The sequence below is a fragment of the Canis lupus genome, chromosome 1 (assembly GCF_011100685.1).
Source record: "Canis lupus familiaris isolate Mischka breed German Shepherd chromosome 1, alternate assembly UU_Cfam_GSD_1.0, whole genome shotgun sequence".
Taxonomy (NCBI): Eukaryota; Metazoa; Chordata; class Mammalia; order Carnivora; family Canidae; genus Canis; species Canis lupus.
In genome coordinates, this window is record NC_049222.1 from 77,020,758 (window position 1) to 77,047,843 (window position 27,086).

The 27,086-nt window shown below is 41.3% G+C and overlaps 1 protein-coding gene and 1 long non-coding RNA gene across 9 annotated transcripts in view; one reads left to right on the plus strand and one right to left on the minus strand.

Annotated features, from left to right (window-relative positions):
- RASEF (RAS and EF-hand domain containing) overlaps positions 1-27,086 on the plus strand; it is a 212,606-nt gene that overhangs the window by 179,955 nt on the left and 5,565 nt on the right. For all 8 annotated transcript variants that reach the window (XM_038526997.1, XM_038526996.1, XM_038526993.1 and 5 more), the window contains 11 exons: positions 556-671; positions 2,742-2,810; positions 4,219-4,303; positions 5,205-5,293; positions 13,083-13,317; positions 13,632-13,769; positions 13,884-14,031; positions 15,280-15,361; positions 16,605-16,719; positions 20,370-20,489; positions 23,242-23,318. In XM_038526997.1, the coding sequence (XP_038382925.1) occupies positions 556-671; positions 2,742-2,810; positions 4,219-4,303; positions 5,205-5,293; positions 13,083-13,317; positions 13,632-13,769; positions 13,884-14,031; positions 15,280-15,361; positions 16,605-16,719; positions 20,370-20,489; positions 23,242-23,318 (1,274 nt within the window). The remainder of the gene's footprint in view (positions 1-555; positions 672-2,741; positions 2,811-4,218; positions 4,304-5,204; positions 5,294-13,082; positions 13,318-13,631; positions 13,770-13,883; positions 14,032-15,279; positions 15,362-16,604; positions 16,720-20,369; positions 20,490-23,241; positions 23,319-27,086) is intronic.
- On the minus strand, positions 16,777-25,280 carry LOC111096568. Its single transcript, XR_005354074.1, has 3 exons — positions 24,971-25,280; positions 18,827-18,969; positions 16,777-17,501 (listed from the first exon to the last, which is right to left on the minus strand). It is a non-coding gene; the product is annotated as an uncharacterized LOC111096568 (long non-coding RNA).

The following is a 27,086-nucleotide window of genomic DNA, read 5'->3' on the forward strand; positions in this document are numbered from 1 at the left end:
CCCAGGGCGTGATCCTGAAGACCCGGGATCGAGTCCCACATTGGGCTTCCTGCAAGGAGCCTGCTTCTCCCTCTGCCTGTGTCTCTGCTCTCTCTCTCTCTCATGAATAAATAAAACCTTAAAAAAAAAAAAGCCTTACAAATGTTAGGTGATAGGATTTTTTGTAAAAACTAGCCAGTCTGCCTGGTACTATTAATTCCACAGAATATTTACCAGATTTATAGCTCTCATTGAGCAAAAACAGATGTTTACAGGTTTGATCTGAGATAATTTGCCAGTTAACATGTTAAAGTACGTCATGATCATGTCTTGACTATTGTTTGGCATCAAATATCAAGCATTAAAAAAAAGAAGAAGAAGAACTTCAAGGTTTTAGCTTTTTGAGACCTTAATACTTTATAATAATTTCAAATTACCTTGAATTGATAATTACCTCTTTGAACACCAAGATTTGAAGAACTGTGGAGTGGTTGGGGTGGTAAGGTTCCACTGCACTTGACTCCTCCCAGGTGGAAGACACTGAATCTAATGGCCTGTGCTGTTCCTTTTCTCCAGGAAAATCAGAAAGTTAAGAAAGATCTTTTAGAAGCACAGACAAGCATAGCCTTTCTTCAGAGTGAATTAGATGCTTTGAAAAGTGACTACGCCGATCAGAGTCTGAATTCAGAAAGGTATGAAATTTCACATTTTATTTTTTAGTTTGAATGAAATGTTTGTTTACATTGCCATCCATGTGAATGAAGTCACATAATCTTAAAAAAAATTTTATTGACTTTGCTAGTATATTCTTTGCTTCCAAAGATTTTGCTTTCAGTGTTCTGTTTTCCTGGTGACTTTTGTGTTTTAATTTTTTTTTAACAAACAAATTAGTTTAATTATTTACTTCTTAGGACAGTGCAGGGCTTAATAAATGTTCATTGTTGGGAACAGAAGAATATAACTAAAGTGTTGAGGGTCAGTGCTAATTGAAGTGTCTTGAAGGTAAGAATCCTGGCTCTCCAACATACGAAAAGGGAAAAGGTGGGCATCTTAGCAAGTCATTTCTTTTGATATACTTTTATTTTAGAGTATGGTGTTAATAACACAAAATCTAACACACATACGCATACGTAGGCATGCATTTATGTATATATATGGATGCATTTATGTGTGTATATTTATATAGGTATTAGCATTCACATATTTGCATATAAATGCATATATGGATATACATGCATATAAAATACATACATATACGTGTGTGTGTATAAACATGTACACTTGGGAAAAATATGGTTTTTTGTTTTCTTTGCTTGCAAATTTTAATCACAATTAAGGTCATGTAATGGTCAGCAGTGAAATATTTACTGTATACAGGCTCCTGAGTTATAGAAAGAGTTATGAGTGTATAATATATATAAAAAAAGCAAAGATGTGGCTAGGGCTGCATGAGAACTTCAGACGTCTTTGGGAAAGACACAAAGCTGAAAGGTTACAGAGTTAGCGTAGGAGCTCAGCAGCGCCCAAAACAATCTGAGCAGCAGTACTGTTACAGGTTGGGCCCATTGCCATGTGATGGTAGATAAAGAGTACTTTTTATTCAGAAGAGGCAAAGGACTTTATTAAAGAGGAGATACTTGAGGTCAGCTTGGGAGGAGCTGGTTTGTGTTGGTCTCAGGGATCAGGGGCAGCGTTGGTGAAGTAACACAGGTAGCACTGCTGTCTGCCAGGCACTGTGCTTAGTACTTTACCAGCATTTACTCTTTCAATCCATAGGATACCCTATGAGGTAGAGACTTAGTATCCCCATTTCAGATGGGAAAGGGAGTCTCAGAGATGTTCCAGGTGAGGCAGTAAGCAAGGCAGAGGCCAGAACCAAAGGACAGATATGACTGGTTTGAGAAGCCGTGGTCGGACATCTGGACAGAAAAAGATATTTGAAAGTAAAAGTTAAATTAAAAATTTTGAAAGCCAGTTTAAGACTATAATATTAGTGCCTAGCATTTTTGGCTGACATACTTAAATTTCTGTTGTCAATTGGGAAACTTTCAGCTTTATCATCAAAAAAGTGAGCAGAAAGGTTATTGTGGACAGTAGTTAGGGGAGAGCTTGAGAGTCTTTGGAAGCTTAGTGATGGGGTTTGTCTGCTTAGAAATGGAGCTGAGGCAAACTAGGGGCTGTTGGTGAGTGGCTAGTGTTCTAGACATTATGGGGCAGAGGCCAGGGCTTTGTAAAAAAAACAAAACAAACAAAAAAACCCTCAGGAATCTCTGAGCATGGGTTTATAGCAGACGGTCCTATGGACTCCTCTGTGGTTGGGATGAGGAGGGTTGAGCCAGGTGGGGAGAAGAGAAGAAATCAGAAAGGAGAAAAATAGGTGGGTGGGGACTGCATAAGGCGGGGAGTGAACCGGGAAGGGTCAGAGGTGAGAGAGCAAGCTGGATTGAAGGCCAGGGGAGAGGATAATGAGTATGTGGGGAGAGGGGACTCAGCAGAAGGTGAAGGCTCATGATGTTCCATGAGGAGCAGAGCTGGGTTTGGGAGGCAGAGCAGGACCTTGCACGGGAAGCACAGGGGGTGCTTGTGGGCGTGCGGGGCTGCCTACTGCACAGAGGAACTGAGCAGGAGCCCAGGGAGGTAGAAACCCTGGCCAAGGACACACACATCTTTGAGAAAGGTGAAAGGGGGTCTCGGAGGGCAGGTACATGTAAGGCAGGACTGAGTACCTAATTCTTGCTCAAACATAAAATATGGTTTTACAGGGATCTGGAAATAATCCGAGAGTACACAGAAGATCGAAATAGTCTTGAGAGGCAAATTGAAATACTCCAGTAAGTTTCCATATAAAACGCTCATTACATTTATACTTTCCTAATGTTTCCTTAATAAGACATGTGCCACATATCGCACCAGTTGCTCTATCCTCAAGACTGGGTTTGCAGGTCCTTGCGTGTTTGCTGTCACTGTGGTACATTTAGCACATCCATTTGGCTTTTTCCTGCTTTTAATCCTAAGTAAACTAGTCAAATCCAGGGACTAGACTAGAATTCTCTAAAAGTTCTCACAAGTCAGGTGATATGTTATTATACCTCTGTAGAGACCAAGGGCTCTGACCTCAGTGGCTTTCTCTGCAGCTCAGCACACTGAGGCCATCAGGAATCTCCAGTTAGTACACGTCATGGCCCCAGACACACATGATCATTCTTGCCCAATGTATTGTTCTTGGTGAGAATGATGTTTTTCTTAAATTTTTTTTAAACCCTACTGGAGATATTATACCTGCTCCGTCAGCTTCATACCTGAGTTACCGTAATTCCAGCCTCTGAGCACCTTCTCTACGAAACCTCCCCCGCCTCTGCCCATGTTCTTTTCTTCCCGTGTATTTTCTTCTGGTTTGTCTTCCCAAATGAAGTAAGGTCAGGCCTGGCAAGTTATTTTTCAGCATTTCAAAAGCTCATTAAGTCGCACTGGTGGCAGTTACAGAGTTGACTATTACAATAATTCTGTTCATTCATTCTTTCAGCAGATTTTCATTCAGCACCTTTTATGGGGCAGGTATGCCAGGAACTTAGGATAGAGTGGCAAGTAAAAAGAAAAGAAAAAAAAGTCTCTCTCTTTATGGGGCTCATCTAGGGGAAGAAGATGGAGACCTGATCTATAATTGTAGAAATAAACATAAAATGCCAAAGGAGAAGTAGGACAAAAGGAAGGGGTGTGCCTGTTGGGGACATAGAGTACAGAGCTTCCTCCTAACTGGAAAGGGCCAGGAAGTGTTCTGGCAGATGCGGCAGTTGAGCTGAGATCTGAGGATTAGCCTTAAGTAGGGCAACATTGACCACTCTAAGGCAGAGGACTCTGTTATTCTCATTTTTAAGAAGAGGTTGCTGAGAGAGGTTTTAAGAGAGGCTCTGACTGATAAATGACTCCCATAGATCAGATGGGATGTACACACCTGCACTGGGATTTTTTTTTAAAGATTTTATTTATTTATTCATGAGAGAGAGGCAGAGACACAGGCAGAGGGATGTGTCAAGACCTTTAAAAGAGAGATGATCCATCAGTTAAATTGTAGTTCTTGTAATAAATTATGATCTCAGTTTATGAGGTTTGAAGGGGAGTGGTAGAAAGATACAAGAGGTGGTAAGTAATTCTGCATTCTGAACTTGCAGCCTGCAAGGAAAGTGGCTTTTACCCCAACTTTCCTTATCTGTTTATTTATTTATTTTATTTGCTCTGTAGAACAGCTAACCGGAAGTTGCATGACAGTAATGATGGCCTTAGGACTGCCCTTGAAAACAGTTACAGCAAGTTCAACAGATCTTTGGTATGCAGTAGAATTTTATAATATGTTTTGTTCTTTATTGTACTTGAGTATTGTGATGAAGATCCTGTATTTTCTTAAAGGGGAAATTACAGTAATGAGAAACTATTCCATTTAGTAAGAGGAGGCAACATTTTCCCAAATTATAGAATATCCTACTCCTCTGCAGAAATAAATGCCTGGATGTTCTCCAACTCTCTGTTGGTTGTTCAGGGAAACCAGGGAAAGGTGTATAAGGTGTGATCTGGGTCCTGGAAGAGTTTATAATGGAGTTGAGAGTTAAGATGTGCATGGATAGCAATGATATAAGAAAAAGCGGGAAATCTGTTGGAAGTAGGAAGAATGTATTGTCTGTTTGAGAGGAGGGAGAAGGTGCTTCTTGCAGAGGAGTGCATTTAAACACACTGAGTATTCTATATAGTTCTGAGATGATCAGAGTGGAGGCCTTGGATTTGAAACTCTGCTACAGAAAAAATCTAAGCTCCTCTTGGAATTTTGAGCAACTTCCCTGGACTACATATCCCACTTTTGGGGGTCAACTTTGAGTTTGGGGTTCCTTTGCTATACCTTTAAGTATGGACAAGTCAATCACTAAGCCAAATTATGGTTTGAGAAGAGAGAAATCCAAAGAAGTTGGTATTGTAGGGTCCTAGCCCTTGTGGGGAACTGAGATGCCCCTTTATGGCTTGTGCAATGGGGTTTGGACCTAAGATACAATGAGAGAGTACTATGGGCAGTTACCTTGTTGTGATTTTTATCTGAGTGCCTGTGCTCACATTTGCTCATGTAGGATACCAAACTTTTAATTTCATTAGAAGTTGCATGTGCTATATATATGTATATGTGTATGTGTATTATATATATGAAATAATAAAACCTTGCTTATATATTTTACGTATTACAGCGCATAAATAATATATCACCGGGGAATACAATTTCTAGAAGCAGTCCCAAATTTAATGGTCATTCTCCTCAACCTCTGGGCTATGACAGGTATGGTAACACCTACTTACTTTTTATTTGAATTATGGATCAAAGTTTGAAGGAAAGTAAATTTCCCTAGAGATGAATAAAACACTAGAATCTACTTTGGACACTAATTTTTATTTTCTGCTATGTTATTTTAAATTTCCAGGGGTGCCTGGGTGGCTCAGTGGTTGAGCGTCTGCCTTTGGCTCAGGTCATGATCCCAGGGTCCTGGGATTGACTCCCATGACTGGCTCCCTGCTCAGCAGAGAGCCTGCTTCTCCCTCTCCCTCCACTGCTCCTCCTGCTTGTGCTCTCTTGCTCTCTCTCTCTCTCAAATAAATAAATAAAATCTTTCAAAAAATTAAAAAATACATATTTCTAAGACATGTAAAAATTAAAAGTAAAAAATGTTTCAAGGAGGGCAAAGGATTTCCTTAAGATGTTACCATGACTTGATTTTATATATGCTCCCCTGACCTCATTCCCTCATCACGTCTTGTTCCTTAGAAGTGGGCTAAGTGAGAACTCTTTTTTTTTTTTTAAAGTTTTTTTTTTTTAATTTTTATTTATTTATGATAGTCACAGAGAGAGAGAGAGAGAGGCAGAGACACACAGGCAGAGGGAGAAGCAGGCTCCATGCACCGGGAGCCCGACGTGGGATTCGATCCCGGGTCTCCAGGATCGCGCCCTGGGCCAAAGGCAGGCGCTAAACCGCTGCGCCACCCAGGGATCCCTAAGTGAGAACTCTTAAAGGGAAATTAGCAGACCTATAGTGTAGGACGCTGTTGTATATGCAGGATGTGATGTTGAGAATCTTGGCATGATCTGTAAATGCTTAATAGCTCAGCATAATGTTATGTAAGCTGTGTTCAAGGATGGGGAAACTTTCAAAACAAGTAGAAATATGACTAGTAGATGTTTGTGCTATTGTATTAAAGGAGTCAGACTTAGCAGTGAAAATCAGCTCTATTTTGAATCAAATGAAGGGAAATATTGGTTCTGCTATAACTTGACTGAAAGATTACATGTGTGTACTTGTGTATATAAATACAAATGTCCATTGTTACTATTTAAAAAGTTAAATTTGTAGTATATCAAACCTTGAAAGTAGAAGTGAATGTATAAACTGTAGGATTCCAGCTCTCCATTCCCAGTGCAACTTTCTGATACGTGTTCATTCCCTTTGCATTTGAGACCTTTTGTTCTAAAGAATAATGTACTGAGAATTAAGGTGACAGAGCAATAGGGGGAACCCTATGCTTGTTTTGTTCCTCGAACACAGCTTAGGTAAATATCAAATTCCAAATACCCAAGAATTGATCTGAATGCCAAGAGAACAAAATGCAGAACGAGAGGGTGAAAAGTAGCCACATCATGGAAGGTGGGAGATGCAGAGACATGATTCCAGGGAGAAAAGAATCGTAGTTGCTGCAGAGGGGAGGGACCCTTGATCTCAGAGAGAGGAGAAAGAGAGAGATAAAGATACAGATAGAAAGCAGCACCTAGGGGATTATACAAGAGGAACATTTCCCTAAAACCATGGACTGGGAGGATTAGAATGGCAAGTTTTTACAAGCACAGAGCTCAAAGTCTGAAGTTGCCGCCACAGCCAGGAGGAACCTGGTGGGCATAGCAGTGCTCCTGTGGGGAAGAAGGGCAGAGGCCTGGGAGTGGATGGCATGGTCTGAAGATCCCTTGGGTCATTGGGGGAGAAATGGTTTCCTCTTTCTTGGAATGCGTTTGGGAGGAGAGGCGGCATGGCATCTCAGGAGGAAAAGAGTTGGCGGACACCAACGTGCTGCCCGGTTCACTAACATAGAAACTGAGACACCTGCTGAGGGCAGCAAACCTTGCTGCACTTTACCATAAACTCAGAAGTCCCTTGTGATCATGTGACTACTTCTCTGGGACAAATTGGCACTAACTGTAGCATGATGAGACCCTCCCCCGGAGGATCAGCATGGGTCCACGTAGCACTGGGTTCCTAAAATTTGGAGTTTTGAAATGCACTATACTCTTGAGATAAAACACAGGAGTACTGGGCTGCTTGGCAGGCAGACAGTGTGGACACTGACAGGGTGAAGGCAGGGATCCGATGGAAGCCAGGGACACAAAAGGGGAGAATGTTTGCTCTTCTATGAGGGCTTTCTGACAAACAGCAGGTGCAAACTTCCTGCTGCCAGGACAAGAGAGTAGGGCAATGCCATCCCCTTCGCCCTTGACAGACTTCAGTGAGCAACACAGCGCCTCCAGTGGAAGCTGGAGTTACCACACCCCTGCACCTGCGGGTGCATTTTTACTAGGGCAAGTCAGCCTGAGAACCAGTGCAGCAGGCCCCTCCCACAGAAGACCAGCACAAACCCCTTGCATGCATCAAGTCTACTGATTGTAGAGTGCTGCAAAGCTTCAGCTCCAGTGGAAATAAGATCAGGCTTATTTTACCAAGCAGACCGAAGCACACCTAATTAAAACACCACATACTGGACAAGGTCCAAGCACTCCTCAGTGCAGACAAGGAGAAACTCTGCAGAGGACTGGCCTGAGGGAAAGAGCAGCCAAAACATGACAGCAGAGTACACTCTCTGAAACACTTCCTGAAGCGCCAGGCCCTGGACAGTACAGGTCCTCTTCTTAAAATGGCAGGAGATAAAACAGGTTTCCTTAACACACACACACACACACACAGAAGCAGTGACCTAGACAAAATGACAAGATGGAGGAATACACCCCAAAAGAAAGAACCAGAAGAAGTCACAGTCAAGGAGCTAATCAAAACAGCTATAAGTAATATGCCTGAACCAGAATTTAAAACAACAATCACAAGGATATTAGCTGGGCTTGAGAAAAGCATAGGACACACTAGAGAAAACCCCTACTGCAGAGTAAAAAGAACTGAAAAACTAGTCAGGCCAAAATAAAAAGATGTTATAGCCAAGAGACAAGACCAACTGGTTGTAATGACAACAAAGATGGATGAAGAGGAGGTACGAATCAGTGATATAGAAGATAAAATTATGAAGGTGCCTCTTGGTTTCAGGTCAGATTGTGAGATCAAACCATGCATTGAGCTCCTCACAGAGTATGTAGTCTGCTTGAGATTCTCTCTCCCTCTGCCCCCGTTTTCTCTCTCTCTCCCTCTCTTAAATAAATAAAATCTTTAAAAGAAAAAGAAAACCAAAGCTGGGGGCATCACAATGCCTGACTTCAAGCTGTATTACAAAGCTGTGATCATCAAGACAGTGTGGTACTGGCACAAAAACAGACACATAGATCAATGGAACAGAGTAGATAATCCAGAAATGGACTCATTACTATATGGTTAACTAATCTTCAACAAAGCAGGAAAGGATATCCAATGGAAAAAAAAGATAATCTCTTCAAAAATGGGGCTGGAAAAACTCAACAGCCACATTCAGAAGAATGAAACTGGACCACTTCCTTACACCATACACAAAAATAAATTAAAAATAGATTAAAGACCTAAATGTGAGACAGGAAATCACCAAAATCCTAGAAGAGAACATAGACAGCAACATCTTTGATCTCAGCCACAGCAGGTTTTAAGTAGACACATCTCTGGAGGCAAGGGAAACAAAAGCAATAATGAACTATTAGATTTCGTCAAGAGAGAAAGCTTCTGCACAATGAAGGAAACAAAAAAATTAAAAGACAACTTTTGGAATGGGAGAAGATATTTGCAAATAACGTATTTGATAAGGGGTTAGTATCCAAAATATATAAAGAACTTATCGAACTCAACATCCAAAAAATAGACAATCCAGTTAAGAAATCGGCAGAAGACATGAATAGACATTTTTCAAAAGAAGACATCTAAATGGCTAACATACACATGAAAAGATGATCAGCATCACTCATCATCAGGGAAATACAAATCAAAACGACATTGAGATATTACCTCACATCTGTCAGAATGGCTAAAATTAACAACACAGGAAATGAGATGTGGGCAAGGATGTAGAGAAAGGAGAACCCTATTACACTATCGGTGGGAATACAGGTTGGTACAGTCACTGTGGAAAACGGTACGTAGGTTCCTCAAAAGGTTAGAAATAGAACTACTCTGTGAACCCAGCAATTGCACTACTATTTACCCAAAGGATACAAAGATACTGATTTGAAGTGGTACATCCTCTCCAGTCTTTATAGCAGCACTATCAACAATTAACCAAATTATGGAAAGAGCCCATATGTCCATCTACTGATGAATGGTAATGAAGAGGTGGTGTGTGTGTGTGTGTGTGTGTGTGTGTGTCTATACACACACACACAATGGACTATTAGCCATAAAAGAGAATGAAATCTTGCCATTTGCAATGACATAGGTAGAGCTAGAGTTATTATGTTAAGTGAAGTAAGTCAGAAAAATACCATATGGTTTTACTCCTATGTAGAATTTAAGAAATAAAACAGAGAACAAAGAGAGAAAAACAAAAGAGAGAGGGAAGCAAACCATAAAAGACTCTTAAGTATAGAGAACAAACTGAGGTTTGATGGAGGGATGGTGGGGGATGGGCTGAATGGATAATGGGTATTTAAGGACACTTGTTATAATGAGCACTGGGTGTTTCATGTAAGTCATGAATCACTAAATTCTACTTCTGCAACCAGTTTTACTATATATGTTAACTAAAATTTAAATAAAAACTGGAAATAACAAAAAATAAAGAATGTACTTAATCACCCTGGCAATCACAAAATGCTCAGGTCCCCTTTCAGGAAGGTCTATTACCAGGGCTTATTGGTGATCACTTTTAGGAAAATTCTATCCAGGTATCAGATGCTTTTATTGCTCACTGATTTGTGAAATAATAAATGTTAATGATTTATATACTTGTAGGCAGCTCAGTTGCTCTGCAATTGAGAAACAGACATTAGTTTTTTAAAATGTGTGAGTTCATGGGGATCCTTGGGTGGCGCAGCAGTTTAGCACCTGCCTTTGGCCCAGGGCATGATCCTGGAGACCCGGGATCAAATCCCACGTTGGGCTCCCGGTGCATGGAGCCTGCTTCTCCCTCTGCCTGTGTCTCTGCCTCTCTCTCTCTCTCTCTGTGACTATCATAAATAAATAAAAATTTTAAAAAATGTGTGAGTTCATTGTAATTTTTCTGGACTGATATTTAAGATCAATTCTAAGCACATAGGGAAAAAGATATATAACTGAAAACCAGAAATTTTACCATGGTTCATTTGGGAAAAGATTATACACCATGAATAAGGCTGATCAGTATTAGACTAAGAACTCAAGAGTAGGTTCTTTTTTTTTTTATTAAGATTTTATTTATTCATGAGAGACACAGAGAGAAGGGCAGAGACAAAGGCAGAGGGAGAAGCAGGCTCCCTTCTGGGAGCCTGATGTGGGACTCTATCCTGGGACCCTGGATCATGCCCTGAGCTGAAGGCAGATGCTCAACCACTGAACCACCCAAGTACTCCTCAAGAGTAGGTTCTAAGGGACAAAGTCCTCACACCCCAGTGGCTCAGAGAGATGGGGGTTTAGAACTCAGGTGCTCATCACCATGAATAATAACTAGAAGGCCACCAGAGTTTGGTCTGATGTCCTCTTTAAAGGGTCATTAGTTGATATCAGAAGTTAACATTTTTCTTTTTTTTTTTTTTGATATGACTATAAAAATTTAAAAGCATGTTATAAATTTAATTTTCTTGCTTTTGTGGTCTGATTTTGACTTTGTACATTTGTTTTAGTTTTGTATTTTTTCTAAGATCTGTAACAAAATATAGCTTGTTCTATATTTGTACATAATTATGAAAATATTCTTTGGGCAGGTAGGAACAGTTTATTTTTTCAACTTTGAGAAAGTCTGATCTGTACCTGTATTTTTAATTTGGAATCCAGATATTCATGGAAGTGATTTCTTGGTTCAAGATTTATCAAAAATCTGAATACATTGTTTTAAAAAGTTCTCTTCAATAATGAAATGGAGCTGAAGTGGTTTGTATTACATTATATTATAATGAGAATGGTTTTCTTAGGTTCTTTATAATGTGTATAAAATCAGTTTTAGAAGGAGAACTTCATAAATTATGAAACAATAAAAAAAATATGTGTATACACACACACACACACACACACACAGCTGGCTAGCTAGAGATACAGTATGAATACATGCCCTCAGGATAAGGATACAATTGAGTAACATATTTAGGGAGAGTTTGGTTAATTTTTTACCTTTTAGGTTAATTTTAAGCATTTGCTAATGGCACCAAAGTATTTTTTTTTTAAAGATTTATGTCTTTATTTTAGAGAGAGGGAGAAAGAGAGAGCACATGAGCAAGAGGGGCAGAAGGAGAGGGAGAGAGAGTTTCAAGCAGACTCTATGCTGAGTATGGAACCTGATACAGGGCTTGATCTCACAACCCTGAAATCATGACCTGAGCCAAAAAACAAGAATGTGACGCTTAGCCGGCTACACTACCCAGGTGCCCCGGCAACAAAATATTTTTGACTTCTCAGATTTATATGGCTTATACTTAATCATATGGAATCCACCCTCCATTTTCTGAGCATACTCATTTCTTACTATTTTTATCTCCATAGACCTATATATATATCCTGTCCATTTCCCCATCTGATGAGATAGTGTATGCCAGGTGGCCAGGATGGTGCCCAGTGTGTAATGGAGACTAAATAAGTTTAGCCCTTATTTTTCTTTCTTTCTTGAGCGTGCATGGTCCAGGTTTGGGGGGAGTCAGAAGAAAGAGAGAGATGGAGAGAGAGAGAGAGATAATCTCAAGCAGACTGAGAGAGAGAGAGAGAGAGAGAGAGAGAGAATCACAAGCAGACTCCATGCTGAGCACAGAGCTTGATGTAGGGGCTTGATCTCATGACCTTGAGATCATGACCTGAGATGAAATCAAGAATCAAATGCTTAATGAGCTGAGCCACCCAGGCACCCCATTATTTCAGTATAAACTTAGTTTTTTGTGAAAATCAAATGGAAAAGAAAAAGTAAATAGGGAAATAATGCAATTTCTTTCAATTCTCCTGTTTGATGTTAATTACTCCCTAACTTATAAGATGTTAGAGAGTTTCACAAATGGAAACATCAGGGGTTCCAGCCTTTATCCATATCACTACCCTGTGAAACCTCTCCTACAAGAGTCTTTCTAGATTATGTATCCACACCTAGTGGCAGAAAACTCCTATGTCCTAAATGTCTGTCATTTTTTGCCATGTTGATATAACCCCTAGAAAAATTTATCAGCTGGTCCTTATTTTGTCTTGTACAACCTGAGAGAATGTATTCTTCATCTTCATGTATGAACTCTGAGTATCTGAAGAGGGAAACCATTAAGACTTAAGATGAATTCATGTGTCTGAGGGTTTTGAATCTCTAATCACCATGGTTGCCTTTCCCTTCCAGATTCTCAGCATCTCTTTTAAAAAGTAGAGCTGTTATCCAGAAATGGATAAGATTTTTGGAATATGGTCTAACCACATTAGAGTAAAAAGGTTCACATATTCTACATATATTTTTCTTAACCTGAGGTTGCATTTATGCCCTGGACACTGTGATTCCTTTTGTATCAGGAAATAAAGTGATTTTAAAAATGGCTTCATTTTTATTAAATGTTAGACTTGAGTGTCTTTATCTTAATTGACTGTTGCATAGAATGAACTGATGTTGCTCTGAAGATTTCTTTTCCTCTGGTGCATATCATGGACCACATTGTGGTTCTTGGGAAAGTGAGTGTTGGTCTTCTGGATTCCACTGCTGTGTAGTCCTGAGCTTTGTGAGCTCTGGAATAAAGCTCTCTTCTCCTTCATCACCAGGTCATCCCACTCTTCCTACATGGATGAGGACTGTGACTCGTTGGCCCTCTGTGACCCTATGCAGAGGATGAATTGCGAGGTGGACAGCCTCCCTGAGAGCTGCTTTGACAGTGGCTTGTCTACCCTAAGAGACTACAATGAATATGACTCGGAGGTGGAATACAAACATCAGAGGGGACTTCGGAGGTCACACGGCACGCAGGAGAGCTTTGGGGGCGATGCTTCAGACATAGACGTAAGCCCCAGAAATCACTGTCTCCTGGGCCATATCTTCGATAGAAATCTGTCACCCTGTTTCGCTTGTATCTGTCGTGGGAATACGACTTAAAGGTTATAAATATGAAACATAGTCAGTAGAATGTTTTCCTTTTCCACCAAGGTAGGGAGAAATTATCACAGATTGACATTTGGGGCCACTCTGTTCTGTTACAACACTGACTGTAGATTCAGCTGCATATTTTTCTGCTCTTTAATCCATGATGTATATGTGTAATGAGAGACTTTGTTTTTTAATGGCTGATCAAAAAAAACAAACAAACCAAAAACCAGGTTCCTGATATAAGGGATGAAGAGACGTTTGGTGCAGAAGGTGTGGCTGCCATCTTAGACTGGAAGCCCCACGGGTCCCCTAGTGAGGGCAGCGTGGTCAGTTCTTCAAGAAAGCCCATCTCGGCTCTGTCACCACAGGTAGGTAGTGTCAGAGATATTTTTTCATGAGCGCTATGAATTTTCAGTGCCACCTAACTTATTAGGAAGAAAACTGGCACAACCTTTGTCACTTAGTGTGACTTTTCCCCCTAGACAGACATGGTGGATGGCAGCCATAAATCTTCCAGCTCACAGAAGGCTTACAAGATTGTACTTGCTGGGGATGCTGCAGTGGGGAAGTCCAGTTTCCTCATGCGACTCTGCAAGAATGAATTTCGAGGAAATACAAGTGCCACCCTGGGTATGATTCCTTCTTCAGTTAATAATGGGGGAATAATGTCTTCTTGAGCTTGATTTTATTTTCCTTAGAGATTATATACACAGATACACAGATCTCTCTCTGTAGACATACATAATACACAGGGGTGTGTGTCTGTGTATGTGTGTGTGTCCTTGTCTGTATAATGGTCCTCTTCTGTTTTGGTAAAGGCGCAACTTTAGGAAAAGACTGACAAAGGACAAAGGTATCCACCTAGCCAGTCAAAGCAATCAGACCAAGTTTAGAGCCAGAGATGACAGATTCATTTATTCAGCAAACTTCCCCGTGTTCTGCTGTGAGCTGGATACTGTTGTAGGTACTAAGGACACCCAATGAACAGAGTCAACTAAATTCTAGCCTGCAAGGAAACTACATCCCAAAGGACGGCTGGTTGTGGAGACAGGGCAGTTCTGCACAGGTGGCCAGAAGAGGCTTTTCTGACAAGATGTCACTTAATGTTGATGAAGTGGCATTACTGATGGCCAGTTTGTCATGGTCAAAATCATAGCCAGGTGTGTATGATTCCTCCCCTCCTTTACAATGGAATACAAGAGTAAATACTTCTGAGAACAAGAGAGAAGTGGTGTGATTTCCCAAATTTGCATAATAATCAGTAAAAGGAGTCAAAGGTATGCAAATTATCATTCACCTTTCTCCTTCATCTAGAGTTCTTATTTCGATAACTAGAAATATTAGAATAGATTGATTACCCTCTTCACAATGGGCATCTTTATCAGTTTATGGTTGTTATACTCTCCAAGATAAAAAGCTGAAAGTTCACTTTAATTTGATTCATAAAAAAACTGCAGTGTTTTGTTCAGCTGCTAAAGAGCATGGCATATATACAAACCTTCTGCGTATGCACACCCATAAACATGCACATATGTGTGTGCACACATATTTGCGTGCACAGACACACATAAACACGCAGAGACATAACAGAGTCCCATCTACTTACACAGGCAAGTAGAACATAGATTTTCCTTTTGTTCGTAGATTAAACCTTTCCCATGTCAGCCAACCTGCAGATGCTGCACCTGCGCACACATGTGTGGTCTGACTTGTAATTAGTATTTGAAGGTCACTCTCCTCAAAGGCCACATTCATTCCTCTCTGCCTCACTGAGCTTTGGCTTACTGGCTTTTGTCTTAACTAAAGAGGGCTTGAGAGTAAAAACCAGTGGAATTATTTACATCATGTTCCCAGTGTTCTCTAATAATTCCCTTTCAGGAGTCGATTTTCAGATGAAAACTCTGATTGTGGATGGAGAACGCACAGTACTCCAGCTCTGGGACACGGCTGGTCAGGAGAGGCAAGTGCTTTCCGCAGCGCTGTGAGCTCTGCTGTGTGCTCACTGCGGTGCAGCCTGGGTGTGCATGGATCAGCCTCATGGGACGCCTCATGTTGATTATGCTCCTGATCATGTCACTATTATACACTGTGTAATTACATAGTACATTAGGATTTCGGGAATGCTTGCCTTTCCCCACATTCTTCCCTCCTTCATTCATCTGTTGGTTGTGTGTGGAGATCTTTAGGCTTCCTCTGAGCCACTGTTCAGTTGGGAAAAAGAAAGAGAGCCCTTCCTGAACAAGAGAATTGAGGTGAGGCGGCCCTCCCGAATACAGTGTCAGTGAGAGGAGGTGCTTAGCCAGGCACACGCAGAGATGGAAAAGAATCTGTCGGCTCCCCTAAGTTCACACGCTAAATAGAAAACTCTTGTCTGGTGACACCGCCTTATCTTGCATTCATTGCTGAAGAACAGACACTGGGCAAACATAGGTTTTAATCCTGTCTGACACCTTGGAGATAGAATCTCTCCAGTTGTTCAGCTAGTAAGTATGGGGTGCTGCCTGCCACTGTTCCAGGCACCGTGCAGACTGCTGAGATCCAACAGTGAGCAGACACAAATACACAAATGCTGCTCGTGTGGAGCTCATGTTCTCTAGCAGACTGAGAGGTTCAACATCTAAAAAAACATTCGTGGTTGATGTGGCCTTTTTAAAGATACTATAAAATACTGCAGTTGGCTTAAAGTTGGGATATATATGTTGAGGTATGCCCATCCCCCAGTGGATATAAAGCTTCTGGCATGTTGCATGTTGTGGCACTCCACACTGTTAGTTTCTCTCCTATGCCGCTCCCTATAGTACTCCCTTCCCACCCACCTAAACCATGATTTTTTCTATTGTGCATCTCCTTTTCTCCTGTGTCCCATATGTGGGCTTGGGAGTTTGTGGCCAGGGCTGAAATTTTTAAGAAATTATGCGCTCAACCTTGTCCTGGTTATGCTTTATGGTTTTGTAGACATGCTTGGAATCATCTGATGAAGAGATTGCTTGGCTCCCATAGATCAACGCCCCAAATTATCATTCTGTTACCTTCCACTGAATCATTCCAGTCCTTGGAGTTGCCTGGTTGCCATAAAATTCCTCTGAATGGGGATTTACTTTAGAAGATGAGAAAAAAAGCAAGCATAAGAAAGATGAAAAAGGCATAGCACCTGACCAATGGACTGCTTAGAACCATTATTTACATGCTTTTCTCTTTGGCAGATTCAGAAGTATTGCCAAGTCTTACTTCAGAAGAGCCGATGGTGTTCTGCTGCTGTATGACGTTACATGCGAGAAAAGCTTTCTCAATGTACGAGAATGGGTAGACATGATTGAGGTAAGACACCGAAACAGAGAAGCAAACAAAAAATTACACAGGAGTCACAGGCCGTGTTAGAAAATGCTATTTCTCTTCTTTGTTGAGGGGCCCACCATCAGAAAGCACTGATGCAGGCTAGTCAGGAAGGACTAGGTGTTAGAGGGGGACTGTTACATGGTACCTGGCGATGTTGGCCTTTTCCTCAGTAGCTGGGTGAGTTTCCACAGAGCCACTGAAGGGAGCTTCTGGGAATAAAACTCCTAGTTTTCTTACAGATAAATTAGAACCCCTTTGGAAGTAAATGCAAATGTAGGCAATCTGAGGAGCAGCAGCTCTTGCACATGGGGTGGTATGTAGTATGACTGGGTGTGCATAGTGTGCCCGAAGTGCAGGTTTAACAGCATGGATGTGAGCATGTGCAAGGCCAGCTCTTTTAAATGTGTGGTAACATCTATGCTTTTTTTTCTGGTTCAATGAGGTGGTGTCTTTCATTTGAGGAGCTTTCATATCCTTTGGTTTCATGGTAAATAATTTCTAAAAGTAGGAAATGATTTTGACCAGTTGGTGCTGCCAACAGTTGTTAATCTACATAAAGCTACAGTTCAAGTTGTGTTTCAATATACTTTCTTGGTAAAACAAAACCAAAATTCATGGCTAATATAATTTCATGGCTAATATAATTAAGTATATTATCTCTAATTTTTAACAGGCGTTAAACAGTGCAGTGGTGGCTAAACAGAGAACTGATTGCTGTATATCAGGTTAGCCTCTAGCATCTTCTGTTGGGCCTATTTCATAACCTGAAAAAAAAAAAGTAGAATTAATCTTCTTTTTCTCATTAAAGAAAAGATGTGAGAAATTACAAGGAAATGTACATTGTTCTACTGAAATATCATGACTTAAAATTATTATAAATATGATGGAAGTATGTTGATGTTTACATAGTATTTTTATTTTTTTAAGATAGATTTATTTATTTATTTATTTATTTATTTATTTATTTATGATAGACACAGAGAGAGAGAGAGAGAGAGGCAGAGACACAGGCAGAGGGAGAAGCAGGCTCCATGCCGGGAGCCCAATGCGGGGCTCCATCCTGGGACTCCAGGATCGAGCCCTGGGCCAAAGGCAGGCGCCAAACTGCTGAGCCACCCAGGGATCCCCCATAGCATTTTTATTTCACAAAATTTCCACGTTATATTTGTCTCTGTAACATATCTGAGGAAAGAAGAAGTGTAATGTTATTCTCACTTTTTATGAGAAACCTCAGGCAGAGACAGTATATGACCTTGGCTTGTGGTTATTCAGAGTTTAGGGGTTGAATGGGGGGTTGGATCTCTTTATTGAATCCTGGTTGCTGCTGTGATAAAGCGCTGGAGGAAGCAGCAGTTTGAGAAGAGAAGCTTTTGATACCTAGAGAGGAATTCCAGGGTACATTTATTGCACAGAGAAGAAGCATCTGCTCAAGGGATAGGCCTCCTTAGATAGAGTGATGAGTCCAGAGAGTAATATAATCCCAATGACTCGTACCCACAGATATTTAAAATCCACAGCAAAATGTTTTATTGTTGAAACTGTTGGACTTAGCCTGCATTTTAAGTCTTTGGATTATGCTTGAGGACAGGAGGCCCAAAGGCAAGGTCAGCCACAATGTTGAAATAACCCTAGTGACCAGCCACAGTGTGTGCTGGGACCCCATAATTTGCCATCATTTGCTAATCACCTGTATGTGGTAAGTTACCTTTCCAGCTACGTGGATCACCTTTCACAGGGTCCAAAATGGATGAAAACTGTATCCAAGATGAATTCTTGAATTTGTCACGGGGAAAAATTAGATACCCCTTAGCATTTGACTTTTACCTTCAGAAATAAAGGGCTTGATAAACCTCTGCCATGGCTCACCCTTTCTAATTTAAGGAAATTCAATGGACACAGTTTATGTGGCCACTATAAATATGGGTGGAAACAAAGAGTGATTGTTGGGGTAGGCCAGAGGATGGCAGGAGGTAGAATGTCAGGTGAGTAGGCCCTCTGAATTAATAATTAATACACTTCGATAAAAGCCACTGGGTTACAGTCATACAATAAAATTGTGGATAAAATAAAACTATGGCCATTTACTTACCTGTCGTGAGTAATGTATTGATTGAAATCTTGGCTGAATGTTGAATGGAGGAGACACTGGAGACATAAGATCTCTTCTTGACTTTTGTGCATGCACTGTTCTAGAGTCTGCAAGGTACCCACAGTAGGGGAGCTCGTCATACCCTAGTAGAAGAAACAATAAGCAACAAAGAAAATAAATGGAATGACAGAAAATGATAAATATTGTGGAAATAAAAAGAAGGAAGGAGAAAGACCTGGGCACCGTACTGCAGGTGGTGTGGGCAGAGCAGCCTCACTGGAAGGTGGTGTTCAAGTCAAGACTTGAAGGAGTTGCCAGTATTTATGGGAATAACTTTGGGAAGCCATTTAGATGCTTGTGTTCTTGGCTTACTTCAGTGAGTATTTTTTTAATGGCTCCAAAGGATGCCCCTTTGGAACCTGAACAGTTTGCCAAAGAACACAATTAACTAGCATGTTAATGGATGGGGCACCTAGTTTTGGGGAGGTCCTTTCATTCCCTTTTCCCATCTGCTCTTACCACAGTCTGGTGCCTTTGGAGGACAATGGTCTGAAGAGAAACGAAATCAGATGTAATGCCGTCATTTTTAAGGCTCATTTCTTGATCCCGTGACAGGTGTAGTACCAAACTGAGAAAACACCTGGCACCTCTGGGCAGTGTAGGGGTAATGTCCATATGCCTTAGGGCTGCTGCTTCTCTTGCATAGGAACCAGAGCCCTGTTGTTCTGTGCCACTCAGATGGTCTTCCTCTGTTCTCATCAGAGTCTCCTGAGGTGGAGTGGGTCCTTACTGACCCCTTCATTTTACCAGTAGGAAAACTAAGGCACAAACATGAAGTAATTTGCCTGATTTCAGAGGCACAGCCAGTGAGTGGCCAGGTAGTAGGAGGGGTGGCCTCAGACTCAGCTGTGATCCTCACATTTCACATTCTATTGGGCCCAGTGTAGACCTGGAATGGCGGTGTGGTTTGCATAAACTGATTTGGGAGCATTATCCTTAGAATCAGTTTCTTTGAATGATTGGTAATTGACTCCTGGTAAGAAAAATGTTGACCTTTAAGACCTTCATATTTTGCTTTTGTTGTAAACCCAATAGCAGTGAGTGTGGAACTTCCAAACTCTGCTTTTATCCCATTATGCTTGAGGGATTTCTCATGTGTTTTGTACCTCGGATGATGAAGTTGATTTGTCATCACCACTCTTTGGAGTGAAAGTTGCAGAAAATTGTGTGGGTGCCACAGCCAAATATAATTCTCAAATATAAAGTTCATATTGGTTCGTATGGTGGGGGGCAGGGACGAGGGGCTTTTGGACCATGGCCCTGGCCTTTGCAAGTTCTTAATTTAACCTCTCTGAATTTCAGTGGTCTCACCTGGCAATGGGAAGAAGTTTGGCTCCTTTTAGAGAGATTTTAAGGATTGAAGAGATTACTTCCATGTCATGTGGCACCCAAGGGACTTTTGGAGAGTGGAAGCTGCTCTTGCTAATGAAACGTGTTTCTGTTCAGCGTTTGATGAGCACACATTTTTTTTTTTTCCTGGCAGGATGCGATCCAGGAGAGTATTCCTATCATGTTGGTGGGAAACAAGGCTGATCTTCGTGATGCTGCCACAGCAGAGGAACAAAAGTGTGTCCCAGGATACTTGGGAGAAAAATTGGCCATGGTAAGGGCAAAAGTTGGTATGTTGGGATAGACTTTAGCAGTTCATGAGCTCTGTAGTCAGCAGCCCTTCAATTTTGTCTACATTCGCTTTAAGAGGTTCTTTGGCAAACCTCCACCCTTTTTCTTTCTTTGTTGTTTTAAAGATTTTATTTATTTATTTGAGAGAAAGAGAGCATGAGCAAGGGGAGGAGCAGAAAGAGAGGGAGAAGTAGGCTCCCTGCTGAGCAGGGAGCCAGACTTGGGGCTTGATCCTAGGACCCTGGGATCATGACCTGAGCCAAAGGCAGATGCTTAACTGACTAAGCCACCCAGGAGCCCCTACCCGCTTTAATAAATGTAAGTAATTGTACCAAGGACTAAACTGCTCATGAAGGTACAGTGATTACTGAGTTATTTTCCTTGTTGAAGAACATTGACAAAGGGACCCATGATTATCCTGCCTTCCTCCTCACCCTCAGCTAGTTCCTGGAATCCTCTAGTTCTGGAATCCATGTCAAGAAAAAATAATTGGTGTTCTGTTTAGAAAACATGGTTTAATTCCAGAAGGTTACTGTGCCAAAGGGCAGTGTGTTACCTGAGTGGAAGAGAATTGCGAAACTTGGTTTTCTTTTTTCACTAAGATTTGTGCTTAGTTGAGTAGTCTAAAATTATTTTTGGTTATGCACTTGAATAGAGGATGAAGTTCATTTCTATCTAGTTTATTACTGGGGGCAGTATTTATTCTCCCATTATTAGCAGTGTGTGAAATGCTCCAGGGTCCCCTTATGAGCTGTCTTTCCCAAACAAGGAATCAGAGGTACCTGGTGTTGGATAAGTTCATGCCATAGCAGTCTGATCTGATGCTGCTACCACTGTGTCTGCATCAGCACACAGAAGGACTTTCTGTAGCATGTGCACATGAACTTTAAAAAGAAGTTTTAGGGGCACCTGGGTGGTTCAGTCAGGTAAGCATCTACCTTCAGCTCAAGTCATGATCTCAGGGTCCTGGGATGGAGCCCTGCATTACATCCGGCTTCCTGCTCAGCAGGGAGTCTGCTTCTTCCTCTCCCTCTGCCTGCCACTCCAGCTGCTGGTGCTCACTCTCATGTTCTCTCAGATAAATAAATAAAATCTTAAAAAAAATGAAATAAAATAAAAAGTTTCAGTGTCACTGTTTTAAGTTAGAAAATCTTTCTTGTTTTAAATTTTCAAACTATGAACCAAACATGCTTTTAAAAAGTCACAACTAAGCAGTGAAACACAGAAGAGGTTCATTCAACCTGTTTAATCGTACCCACTTCATTGTATGCTGAGGAAAGACTAGAACAAAAAGCAGACTGTCCTTATCTTCATGTAGTTCATTTTTCTGAGGGCAGATGTACATTACACTTAGGTAATCCCCATGCCACATTGTCCATGTGCCCCCTTAGAGAGCATGTAGTTCCTGGCCATATGCCAGGTTTATTCCCTCCTGAGGATTTCTGAGTTCCCAAGGTTTGCTCACTTATGCATGTCGTGAGTCTGATCCTCCTGCACCTCAGAGGCAGCCTCTACCACCCCTAACATCCTAACTGTAGAACTTGGCAGCAGCACTATCATTTTCCACTAGAAATTCCTTCACATTCATTGAATGATTTTTATAGATTTTCTGTGGATTCCAGGGGCTCATGGGTAAGGGTCCCGCTGTGGCTTCTTTCCCCCTCCTTTCATTCACTCTCTCCATGCTCCAGAGTGGCGGTTACATCCTCCCCTCATCACAGGCCCACAGCACACACCATTCTCCTTCCCTAAGGGAAACTTTCTCCAGGCAGAGACACAAAAATAACTTCATCAGTTACAATTGTGGCAAGTGAAATGCAGGAAAAACACAGAGGGCTGTGAGGTTTCCTAATAGCAAGACCTGACAGGGGACATGTCAGACTTCCAGAGCACTGAGTCCTAACTTCAGGGGAGAATTATGGAAAAATTCAAAAGGTAGGAGTCAGCCTGGAGAAGGGTGTGTGGGGGAAGGGCAGACCCATGTAGTGGGAACAGTGGGTGCGCAGATCGTGAGGTGGGAGGGAATGTGGGACATGAGAGAAACAGAGGGAAGGTCAGGATAACCAGAGCATGGTGGGCGAGGCAGAAGGGTGGCAGGAAAAGCTAGGAGGTGGGCCAGGACTACATGGTCATGGGGCCTTGGCGGCCGTGGGGAAGCATTTGAGCATTACTTGAAGAGGAATGGAAGCATTGAAAGGTTTGAAGCAGGAGAGTGATAGGATGGTCGTATACATCACCGCTGGGAAGGAGAATAATAGAGCGCTAGACAATGTCCATTGGTTTCAGCAACACGGAGGTGGCTGAATCTTGATAGGAAAAGATGATAGTGTGAAGAGATGCATGTTGGCTGCCAGCCCGAAGGAGACACACTTTTGATGGATGTTCAATTCGTGAGTGGTCACCTTCAGCTATCATTTTTCCCTCTCTCAGATTATCTGATAGGGAACGTTTGTAGCAACTGGTAGGACAGTGGGGAATCAGAACCTTAAAACATCAAATTGTGTATTATGCTTGCTTTTAAAGCAAAATAAAAATCCCCTGACTAGGAGCTGTGTCTGGAATAACTAGACTCAAATTCACTATTTTTTGAAGTATTGAAACTGTGAATCCAATTTCTTAGCTACTAGCATACTCAACAGGAGAATATTTTTATTTTATTTGTTGGTTTTAAAAGCTAAAATTGCAGGAGACTTAAATAAAGTCTTCATTTAATTGTATATGTATCTTTTCCACAGACCTATGGGGCATTATTCTGTGAAACCAGCGCCAAAGATGGCTCAAATATAGTGGAAGCTGTTCTCCATCTTGCTCGGTAAAGTGGTGTCTTATGTTTGGAAAACTGAAAGCGGGATTGAATTTTCATATGGTGGGTGCTTAGGTCAAATTTCTTTACTCTAACATGAATATACATTGGAAAACACCATCCTGTATTCCAGTACTGATTAGAGAAACAATTGAACATGGATCTTATAAAAACCGGTAATGCTGCTTATTCACTGTGAACGTTGGCAAAGTACCTTTACTGCCAAACAAAGCAGGTGCATCTGAGGTGTCGTTGACATTTCTGCAAAATGTCACCACAAAGCTAATAGTTGACTTGTATGAATCATTTCCAGGAACCAGATTTTAAACACAAGAGACTATTATGAAATTAACTATCTATTATGACATTTTCCGGGGTAAAGGGAAAAAACTCAACAAAGCAAATTGTATATCATGCCAGTTGGAAGCACTTTATTAAAATTATTACTCAGGTATTTATTAAGCTAAGGCAATGCTGTTAATGATAAATAACATTTGGGGATATAGATTAGAATAAAAATTACATCCTTGAGGAACTTGGATATAAATGTGAATGTTTTTTAATCCTTAGCGTAAATTTGATTTTTAGGAAATAACATTATCTGCTAGACTTATGCCTTCTGCCTAGTTTTCTGCCACAAATGAAAAGATGATTCTTTACTGGCCTGAAGGGATTAAATATCTGAAAGAAAAAAGAAAGGAAAGGAAAAAAAAAAGGAAAAGAAAGAAAATGTGCATGAGCAAAACCCAGGCCAGTGACCTTTAATTGCCGACAAAATCCAGGCCAATGATTTTTAATTGTTGTCAAAGCAAAGCCATAATTTGGGGGTGGAGAGTTCTGGTCATTTGTAAAATCTTAGCTTTAGTAGTATAGTTGGCCTCTTCTACTCATACATGTTGACAAGTAAAATACTTTGTAGTGTTTTAAATGCTGCTTTTCCATTGATGATTTGGTGTTTGTAGCGCTTACTGGCTGCTTAGCCTTGGGCTAGATCCTTAACCTCACTTGAGAAAATCAGGAAATGGGCCCCAGGACTTTAAGTGGCCTGCTTGGCATTAGTCTGGCAGGGCTTGGCAGGTGCCTTGAGCTCAAACTCAGAGTCTCTGAACATTATCTCCTTTGATACTGGTCCAAGAGAGAGAGCCACCTGGCCCCACCACACTGGAAATCATCTTTGTGTAAAGCAAAAACAGTGCTAACTTTGAGTGTGACCTAGAACAGGTAGAAAAAAGGTAAACATTTAAATAGATTCGAGAGAATGACATGGTTTTCTGCCTGTGATTTGTAAGAGAATCATGGGCTCATATCACATTTGTCAAACAAGATTCCAAGTAAAACCTTCACAATCTGGGTGAAATAATTGACTCCATGCATGTGCGGGCACATAGGGGCCACTGTCTGTTTTGGCCGAGGAAGTCTCAGTCAACAAAGATGGGGAGGAGATTGGTGAAATGCACCAAAAATGGAATCATTGCCGATGGTAGGTGTTTATATTTTTTCAGGTGCTCATACTGGTGTTTCACTACAGTGTACTTGGTGGTTCCTGGGTGGAGGTGGTGTGTTTGCTGGGCTAGATGGGTGTGGGAAGGGCCTGCAGGTCTTCAGACCATTGTCGGGCCTGAGACTGAACTGGAGCAGATGGTTGTGGGGGGACACCTTACCTTTGGCAGTGGGGTGCTGGCTTGCTGCTTCGGCCCAGCAAAGGACACTGCCGGCCAGGCCCCTGCGAGGCTGTTGCCTTCTGCCCAGCTTATTGGAGGACCATGGTGTCAGGAGATCTTAAATCTCCTCTCAAACAGCTTGTGGATTCAGACAAGTCCCTAAGTCTCTCTTGGCATCTCTAATCTGTAAAATGAGGGAGGGGCTGGAAAAAATGACTCCCAAGGGCCTCTCCTTCTGACACTATGGTCTACACAGAACAGCCGGTACTTTGCAGAGTACCATCATTGCTCTTTGATGCTGAATTGTCTAATGGGGTCATATTAAAAGTTAAATGACTCCAAATTGCCATGGTCCCACCCAAAGTGCCAAATTGATTCTCTTTATTCTATCATAAAGGTGGGAGAGGCTGTGAGCCGCCTGTGCGTTTCACCCCACCTGCTCCTGCCCAGCACCCTGTTTTCAGCACAACTGCCACACTGGCTTGTGCTTCTTCACTTACAACACATGTGTGCAGAGGCATTTTGATAAGAGGTCACTCCTTGTGGATCACTTATCAAGGAGTTATTTTATTGTTGTTACTGCACTGTGGTCTGGTGTGAGGTCTCTGGTTTAGTTATGTTAGTGGTGTGTTAAATATGAAAATTGTAAATAAAGCAGGTATATAAAGACTTTAATTTGCTTTGTATCCTGCTTTCATATTTGCTCGTTAAAATGTCTCATGACAGTGGTAGAGTTGCTGCAGGTGAAATGATCATTTTTAAAAGTTTTACATCTTTTAGAAAGTTATGTATAATGTAAAACACGTTACATTCTCGGTTTAGATCTCATAAGACAATTCCCATCACGGCTCTTTTCACACTATGTCATGTCGTAAAATGTGAGCTAGATGAGTTTATGGATTTGCACTGTCTGAAACAATTCTGTTTTGAAGGGAGGCCATAAATGTTTGGTTAACACCCTAAAATACTAGTACTGCTTTTTCGGGAAACCTCTCAATACCAGGAAAAGTTTCTTCTAGAAATGCAATTTCCCTGTGGTGCTGACAGGACATTTATCACAATCATTGTCTGTTGGCAAGTGAATTTGCCATCACTAGAACCACGAACTTTACACATTTTGCACTAGATTCAAGTTCCAAAGGCATTTAATTGATCAATGGCCTGAGATTTGAAAAACAAAACAAAACAAAAACACAAAAAGAACTCAGGCTGATGTATCAGTTCAGCCCAGGCTCTGAGCCTGTAGGTTAGACTGAGTCATCTAAAATGCAGTTGTTCAGCGTGTAGTAGTTTTTGGTGAGACAGTCTAGTTTTCCCAGCTTTAAACCTGTTGTAAGTGTTTGGAATATCTTTCTAATTTCCTTGAAGTGGGAAATGCCTGCACTTACGGTGGATTAAAGAAACCGAAGGCCAGATGAACAACATGGGTACATATTTTTCTCCTTAATATTTGCTTTCAGGTTCAATAACTGCATTATTGAGAGAGCACTTGGTCCATGGAGGCCCCATACGTGGTTCAATAGAGATATCAAGGAAGTAAATACTTGCAAGCTATGCAGTTTAACATGAGAGGGAAAACAAAGAAAACATTTGACCAGGAAGCCAGATGATTGTAACTGATAGAGGCTATTGGACCTCCCAAAAGGGAGACATGGGAGTTGTCTTGTGAAGGTGCTATGTTTATTATACCCATTGTGCAGATAAGAAAGTAGAGGAGTAGAATGCTTAATCAACCTGCTCAGGGTGGTAGCACTGGGACTTATCCCTACCACTCTGAAGCATTGGCTTGCCACTTCAGGATTGGCAATCTCAGGATTGCGGTCCACATTCTCCTCTTTTTTACTCTCTCTCTCTCTTTCTCTCTCTGCCTAATGTCGTCGAGCCCTAGGGTTTCTAGAACTGTCTGTAGCTGGCAACTTCTCCATGTTCTATATTTTTTAACCTCCACCTCTTTTTAAAATTCCGTAACCACATCCCACCCATCAACAAGTGGAAATTCCAAAGGTGTGACTATATCCAACATGTCCAACCCTCAAGACCTGGCCTCACCTATCTTTCTGGTTGCATCTCGTGCTTCCCAAAGGAACGATAATCTGTAGACACAGCAAACTTTATT